The sequence below is a fragment of the Atta colombica genome, unplaced genomic scaffold (genome assembly GCF_001594045.1).
Source record: "Atta colombica isolate Treedump-2 unplaced genomic scaffold, Acol1.0 scaffold69, whole genome shotgun sequence".
Taxonomy (NCBI): domain Eukaryota; kingdom Metazoa; phylum Arthropoda; class Insecta; order Hymenoptera; family Formicidae; genus Atta; species Atta colombica.
This window is the reverse complement of record NW_017259560.1, coordinates 484,990-494,031: the sequence shown is the minus strand read 5'-3', so window position 1 is coordinate 494,031 and position 9,042 is coordinate 484,990. Positions and strand designations below refer to the sequence as shown.

General features: G+C 32.0%; 1 protein-coding gene across 1 annotated transcript in view; it reads right to left on the bottom strand.

Annotated features, from left to right (window-relative positions):
* Window positions 1-9,042, bottom strand: part of LOC108692304 — a 23,205-nt gene that overhangs the window by 10,923 nt on the left and 3,240 nt on the right. The window contains exons 2-4 of the mRNA XM_018200492.1: window positions 726-939; window positions 399-660; window positions 105-227 (exon numbers count right to left, since the gene is read on the bottom strand). Of these exons, the coding sequence (XP_018055981.1) occupies window positions 105-227; window positions 399-660; window positions 726-913 (573 nt within the window). The 5' untranslated portion in view covers window positions 914-939. The remainder of the gene's footprint in view (window positions 1-104; window positions 228-398; window positions 661-725; window positions 940-9,042) is intronic.

The following is a 9,042-nucleotide window of genomic DNA, read 5'->3' as shown; positions in this document are numbered from 1 at the left end:
GAATATATACAAATAAAAAAGAAATAATGAGAAATAAAATGCAAAACAGTACATCATTTTAATATTAAAAGCTTTATCTAATTATGATTAAAATATCAACTTACTGTCAAATTAGGCATGTGAAGATCCATTTTAAAAAAATAAGATTTATTGCTTTGTAAGTAATTCATTTTGCAACCTTCTAATGAAAGCTTTTCAATAGTGCATGGAAAATCTGTTATATGAATCTGTAAAAGTCGCACATTATAATAAATTATATGTATATTTTATGATAGAAAAAAAGAAAGCAGGCAGAAAAAAATATTAAATACATTCTAACATTTTAAAACCAAGAATATTACTTATAATATTACTTATAATCATTTCTATCATAAAATCATTTCTATCATAAAATATACCTTATCTCCATTGATATAATATTCTTCAATGATCAATTCTTTGAGTTGATCACATAGTGTTTTCACATTATTAAAGAATCTTTGTGTAAGAGATGAACGTTCACGAGAAATCAGATTGCCACGCATTGCCAAACTCATTGTTATTGGTTGCAAAAACTTCATATATTGATTCAAATCTTCTAGATATATGGGCTTTGTTCGAAAATCTGCTCTTCTCCACAGAGTTCTGTCTTGCGTTAATTGTGCAAATCTTTGACAACATCTATGATTTAAAGAAATAAATAAGTAGAAGACACAACAGATATAACATAGATAAATATAACTCACAAGCTGATTGTCATAAGATCTTGTGGATATAAATATTTCAATATATTAAGTAAAACATCATCCGAGAATTCAAGGATATGCAGAGATGTTGATCTATTTAGATTTGCAATTTCTTCAAGCTTTATACGTTTTATATCTCTGCTACTAGATGGTTCAGGAGAAAGAGACTTACTGCGCTTTATTTTCATCTCTCTTTTTTTTCTTCTTCTTTTATCTATAAAACGAAAAAGAAAAGAAATAAACATACAAATAATTCTATGATTCAGAGAAGATTTTAATGTATGTTATAAATTATATACAATGTCATAAAATTTTAATGTATGCAAATATAACATAATTTAACTATGTTTTTTTTCTCTACAATATTTAAAATTTTTATTTTTATAAAAAAGCTATGTACATGTGATAAATAATTGAGAGGGCCTGCTATAGATATAAAAATTATAAATCCTTCTGCATATTTTCATGGATTTAAATAAAATTAATCAGATTTTTTCATATTATGACCAAAAAGATTGTGACAGTAAAAATTTAATTTATCAAACAATCTAATTTTGACTGCTAACTATCATTTTCCATATTTGAAATGTAGAAGCAGTAGATGCATTCAGAATCGCTCACTGAGTGCTCAGTGAACTCTTGCATCTGATTGACATATTAGATCTAAAAATATAGATCAAACAGATATAAGAGCTCAATGAGCGCTCAGTAAGCAGTCGTGCTTCTAAATGCACCTAGTGAGGAATTTTAAATTATACATATAATATAAATAATACAAACTGCTTACTGGATCGTTTAGTTTTACATATAAAAGAAATTATTTTTGTATTAAACAATCTGTTTTTATTTTTTCAAATTTTTATTTATATAAAAATTTGTTATGCTTTCCAGCGAGAAAGTGATTGTCTTTTGGCGCTTACAACTTTTGTAATAGCATCACTTTTCCTTATTTAATATTCGATAAGAAGAAAAAAAGGTTGCGTTCAGCAAAGAAACTATATCTTTGCAATTATTGTAAAATTCTCAATACGAATACTGGTTTTTGCTTATGTATAAACCAGTAAATGTATAAACCAATCATATAGAAGAATTTCACAACAGTTGCAAAACTGCTTTTTTTGCTGAATGCATCCATTAAATGCGTTCAATAAAACGTAGTTTTACAACAGTTTTACAATCGTTTTATGATTGTCTGCTGAGCAATCTTAGAACAATCAGCGTTTCAACATGTTTATTCAATGATCGCCATGATTTCCAGCTGCGTTGCGCAGCAGAAGGCAACAATTTTGTAACCGTTTTATGATTATCTGCTGAGCATGCTAAATGCACTCAACTTTTTAACATGTTTTTAGCAGTTGACATGCTCCAGCAAAATAAAAGTATACTGAGTCGCAAACGAAACATGTTGAGTAAAATGGCTGCAAAGCGATTGCGTCTCTTTATCAAATATCTAATCTTCATAATATTGCGTTTCAGGCTTAGGGTGCTGTCCCATAATTCGGAATTTCGGAAAATGGAATCTCGGAATAGGGTTGGGATCAACCAATCAGAATTATTGGGATGCATTACTATTTGTCTGCACATATATAGTATTAAGTGTACAACTTTGCTTCCGCCGTTTTCCTATAGATGGCTTTAGCGGTAAGTGGTGGTCGAAATAAATAGATCATACAAACTTGGGCATCTGTCAACATAACTCCATAGAAACATTAGTCGATTTGTGTCTGCATCATAAAGTTATTCTCGATTGAAAATGTCAGTTTACGAGCCAAATTCTCGTCATTTGCGGGAGGTTTTAATTTTTTGCTTCAATATGAAGAAATCTGTGGCTGAGGCTCATCGAATGCTCTCAAATACTTATGGTGAGGCCGCTATTAATGAAAGAACGTGTCGTGAGTGGTTTCAACGCTTCAAGAACGGTGATTTTGACGTCCAAGGTCATGCTCTGTATTTGGTGGGATCAGCTCGGCGTAGCGTATTATAAACTGTTAAAACCGACTGAAACAATCACAGGCGATCGGTATCGAACACAATTGATGCGTTTGAGCCGAGCATTGAAAGACAAACGGCCGAAATACAACGAGAGACACGATAAAGTGATTTTGCAGCATGACAATGCTCGACAATGTTGCGAAAGTGGTCAAGACATACTTCGAAACGTTGAAATGGGAAATCCTACCCCACCCGCCGTATTCTCCAGACGTTGCTCCCTCTGACTATCACTTGTTTCGATCAATGGCATACGGCCTGGCTGACCAGCACTTCCGGTCTTATGAAGAAGTAAAAAATTGGATCGATTCGTGAATAGCCTCAAAAGATGACCAGTTTTTTCGACGTGGGATTCGTACGCTACCTGAAAGATGGGAGAAAGTAGTGGCCAGCGATGGACAATACTTTTGAATCATAAATGTATAACCAGTTTTTTACAATAAAGCCTCGAATTTCGGAAAAAAAAACGGCGGAAGCAAAGTTGTACACCTAATATTATACATTAAATACAAGATTATCGAAATTGAATTTCTGACGTATAAAAAGAAATTCATTATTAATAAATAATTTTTCGATAAGTATTCATTCATATATAAATATTATATTCATTTTTCCAGCATAAATATAATCATTTATATCATTGGGAAAATTACATGCTTGTCGGTCCGAAATTTTTGTAGTTTATAAATAGTTATATTATGCTGGAAAAACGAATACTTATATTAATACTTATCGAACCATTATTTATTAATAATGAATTTTTTTTATAGAATCGTATAAAAATTTTGATAATCTTGTATTTAACATGTATGCAGACGAACAGTAAAGCATCCTAATAATTCTGATTGATTGATCTAGTATTCTATCACTTTTCCGCAATTCCGTTTTCCGAAATTTCGACTGTTATGGGACAGCACTCTTATTCTCTGAGTTATGTTGTTTCGAATCTGTGTGAAATTTTGAATGAAACACAAAAGAGATCCAAAAATTAGCCTCTGAATTCCGCAATATGATTTATATTAAAAAAAAAATATATATATATATATATGGTATATAAAATCCTGAAACGCAAATATTTGAGATATTGATATTTTAAAGAGATGCAATCATTTTGCAGCCATTTTGCTCAACGTTTCGTGACTTAACATACTTTTTACTTTACTGGAAATCATATCGATCGCTGAACAAACATGTTGAAAAATTGAGTGCGTTTAGGATTGTTCAGCAAATTAATAATTATAAAACGAATTCTATATAATATCGACTTTCCGACCAAGTCAAAATAATTATTGGGTATAGGAAAAAGTTCGTGGCGATTTTTTAGTAAAATTAAAGTGTTTTTTTTAGAGTATTAAAATCAATTTATTTAAACCAAATATGCTCCATTATTTTCTATAATATTTTGCCATTTTTGGGGCAGAGTCATAATTCTATCGCGATAGAATTTCTGTGATTTCTGATCGAAAAACTGCTTCAAGTGATTTTCATAGGCCTCTTTTGAAGCTAGCTTTACACCATTGAGAGAATTCTGCAGAGATCTAAACAAATGATAGTCTGAGGGTACTATGTCAGAATTATACAGTGGATGCATTAAAACTTCTCAGCCAAGCTCTCGCAATTTTTGCCGAGTCATCAAAGATGTGTGTGGTCGAGTGTGTCGTGATGGAAGACGACACCTCTCCTATTGATTAATTCTGACGCTTCCTTTCAATTGCTTGTTGTAATCTCTGCAGTTGTTCACAGTAGAGTTCGGAATTAATTGTTTGATTGGACCATAACAGCTCATAGTGAACGATTCCCTTCTAGTCACACACACAACCTTCTTCCTCGTCAATCCAGATTTTGCGATTGCTTGCGCCTTTTTTCCTTTCTTTATCCACGATCTTTTTCTAATTAGATTGTCGTAGGTGATCCATTTTTCATCATCAGTTATCATTCTCTTCAGAAATGGCTCAATTTTATTCCGTTTCAGTAGCGTATCACAAATGTTAATTCGGTCCATCATGTTCCTAACATTCAACTCGTGAAGAACCCAAACATCGAGCTTCTTTTTGTATCCAGCTTTGTGTAAATGATTTAAAACTGTTTTGTGGTCGATGCCTAGTTCCCTAGCAATTTCCACAGTGCTCAAGTGCTTATCACGCTCGACTTTTATCATGATTTCATCGGACTTTTCAGTGATTGGTCGAGGAGAACGAGGTTCATCTTTCACATCGAAATTTCCAGCACGAAAGCGAGCGAACCATTTCCGTGCTGCTGATTTTCATAGAGCATCTTCATCGTAAATAGCACAAATTTTTTCACAAGCCTGTGCAGCATTCTTGCCTTTACCGTAGTGATACTGCAAAATGTAGCGAATTTTTTCCTTATTTATTTCCATTTTCAAAATAAAATAACTTTTGATCCACTTCACCGATTTCAATCTTTTTCGACTCAAAACAAAGATTAAAATGTCACTTTTTAAACGCACGTCTAATGTTGCCGATGCAATTAGTAGTTGCCGACTGCTGAGCATTTAATGCCATCTAGCGGGAAAAACGCCATGAACTTTTTCCCATACCCAATATTTAAGGAGCATAAAAGCCAACGCAAGATATTAGTGCAATAGTCTATTTCTCATATATAACGATAATATAATGATAAACGTTTCGATCTTAGATTAGATCATCTTCAGTATCAGAACAAAATTATAATCTGTCTAATTTTTAGTCATTATTTAACGCCATATAAATTTTACATATACTTGTACGATGTTCTCAATCAATCCTTTCATTTCGTCTTATAAGATTATGTCTGTCTTTTATTATACGTCCAGATTTTTCCATAAAATAATAAAGAATTTGACATCTTAATATCTCACACAATTCCCAATTTCTATAATGTTGTATTTAAAAATTAAAATTCAAAATTGTCGAATAATATATTTTAATATACAGTCACGTTTTTTATTATTATTATAAAAATCAACAATCGAGAGTAAAAAGTTATCTGTATAAATTCAAATTTCTATCTTACCTCTACCTGTGAGAACAATAAGATCATCAATTTCTTTAATAATTCTTCTTAAGTACATATATAGTATATATTAGTAAAATTCAAGTTTAAATTATTTAAAGTAATGAAGATCCAGTTTCGATCGAGTTAGGCATTTTAAAATTTCTAGTATTGTGTTCTCTATGCGGTCTAAAATAAAGATTCTAAATATAATTCTTGTAATGTTAAGGCTAGTCATGTGTGATTTTTTAAATCATAGAACGGTTATAAAACTATTGCCTTCTGGGTAACGTAGTTGGAAATCATGGTGACCGCTGAATGAACATGTTGAGACGCTGAATGCATCTAGGATCGTTCAGCAGATGATCATAAAACGGTTGCAAAATTGTTGCGTTCTGCTGAACACATCCATTGCTTAAAGCGCTGTAACTACTGTAAAGCTACAGAACGAATGTAGCCAATGTAATATAACAATCATTTCGTTTATTTATTTATTTATTTAATATTAGAAACAAAGATGTGATAAGAAAAAATGTAATTATTCATTGTAGAGACTCTATAATAAAATCTAATCATAAGCAATTTTGTCTTATGAGAAAATCTTATGAGAAAGAAAGTTATACATACTTCGCCTGTGTAACTATCTCACTCTAACAACTTACTCTCTAAAATCTTAATCAAAGATATAAAATAAAACAGTATTAAAATAAAATAGTACACACACACGCACGCACGCACGCACACACATATGTATATTATGAGAAAGAAAGGTACATATACGAAGATCGTTTGAAAAGTTTTGAACCTTAATACGATGGCATTACTCGTCAAAACCATTCTGATATTACCTAATCGTATATATTTTATAATATATCTGTGAAAATTGCAGCCATTGTGAACACTTAGTGAACACTTATTGTTTAACAATCATTTATGCCAGTCGATAACAGTGTTTTTGTAAAAATGGACAAAATCGAACGACAATCGCCATAACAAAATTTACGAATTGCAGTTCGAATTAATTAACTACCCACTGTATTCACCAGATCTGACCTCCAATAATTTTTTCCTATTTCCTAGGCTCAAAGTTAGGCTCGGAGGACACAGATTTTCATCAAACGAAAACACATTGACTGGCATAAATGACTCTCAAACAACAACTTAACGTCCAAAATAGCTATAATTTTCAAATGACCAATTTCGAGTTCAAAGTCGATTTTAGCAAAGTCTTAAGCATTCAGATAGATAACTCCTCTCAAAGTGTAGATCTGTTCACTAAAACAAGATCCAGTTAGAATTTTCCTGGGACTACAGAGTCTTTAAAAATTATTAAAATTAACTGGATTATAAGACGATAAAAAAAATCAAATTTTGTTATCCTTAAAAAACGTCTTATAATCTAGTTAAATGCAACTTTTAAAGACCCTGTAGAAAGTCCCGAAAAAATTCCAACTAAATCTTGTTTTGAGTGAACAGATCTACAATTTGAAAAGAATAACGACCTATTTGAATGTTTGGAACTTTGCTAAAATCAATCTTGAATTCGAAATTTGATCATTTTTTCATATAATATTAATCATTATATTTCTTAAAGCGTATATTGTAGATTAAATGAATTATTGCATCGTGTTCAGCGATTAAAAAAATATAGTATATTTGAAATCCGGATTAAGCCATTTTTGCATCAAATTAAACATATATTAAGGAAAATCGCGCTTCACTCAACGATGGCGGCTCGAGTGAGATAGGCTGTGCTACGAATTCTTGTGGCGCAATCTTAGCGCATATCTTGATCAAAAAGTTCCCGGAATTATCACCAGGTGATGCTTTGAGTCAGCTGATTTGAGTTCTGTTTTTTTGGTTAGGTTGCCACATCTATCATTGACATTCCCGCCAAATTTTATTACCATAGTTTGACATTTGTAAAAGTTACGCCGTCTTGAGTACATCTATCTCTCTGCACATATTTTCGATTTTTTACAGTTTTAAAAATGGAGTTGAATTTTCAATAACGAGTTTGTATTAAATTTTGCGTTAAAAATGGATTCAATGGTGTGAAAACCTTGGAAATGAAAACCTGGGAAACTGATTTTTTTCTATTCGATCGAGTCAAAAAACCATTACGAGGAACGCGTTTTAACAGCCGAAAGGAGGAATGGAAAAATCGAAGACGGCTCTGATGGCTATACCGATACAATTCCAGAAATGTTTCGAGAGCTGGATCAAGCGCTGGCATAAGTACGTTGCAGTCGATGGGGAGTACTTTGAAGGGGACAATATCACTTTTGATAAATAAAACTGTATTTTGAATTTTCTGAATGAATTCCGGAACTTTTTGATCAAGTATTGGCTTAGACGTTTCCTATTTTAAAATTTCCTATTTTAATTCAAAAATTACAGCGAATATCTCAAAATGATATAAGATTTTTTTTTTATTCCCCTTGACCTATTCTACGTTCCCAAAGCAGCTCCTACCCTATTTTTGAGACATTGTGCATGCGTGCGTGCGTGCGTACAGAGTATTTAGAAACTAGTGATAAGTCTTTCGCACAGGAACTAAACTGAGAAGAAAATTTCTCTACCATTTTACAATTGTCGCAATGGTTAACGAGTTATTAACTTATGAAAATAGCCAAATTCGCGTTCTTGGTGCGCCAAAAGCGAGCACATGTACATGGGCTTGTGTGTGTATGTTACACCTCACCACGATAAATGGCTGAACTTAGGTGTAGAAAAGTGACATTTTGACAACGAAATTTGTGCTGCATGCCATTTCGTTATTATTTGCTTAATTGAAAATGTGACGTAACTCATACTTATGAAAGTTCTACAAATGAGCAGGAATTATAGTTCCTGAAATTTGATACGTAAAAGCGTATTCATTCATTTTAAGCTGTTCAAACTATGTTTCTGTTCGAAATTAGGCTCACTTTACGTGCCTTTTACTGACTGTCAAGGGAGGATTGGAGGAAAGGATAGTTTTTATCGATTTTTACAAGTGTTTTAAAGTGATCTTTTCGTTTCATCCAAATTGTTTTTATTTAAAAATGGCACGTAACATAAATTAACGTGTCATTTCTTGTTTCTGACATTACGATTCCAACATGGCCGCCGCGATTAGTCAGGAACCTTAAGAAAAATCTTTGATTTAAAAATCGTTCACTAGCGATCTTTAAATCTTAATATTTTTTGATAAAAATTTAGGGGTGTTTTTTGGCATGAAATGTAAGCTTTTGAGCTGAGAGGTCAATTTAAAAAAAATAATTTTTTTTCCTTGTCAATCTAATATATACATATTATTAGGTGTAGTAAAAAGAAATCCGTTATTTTTGCA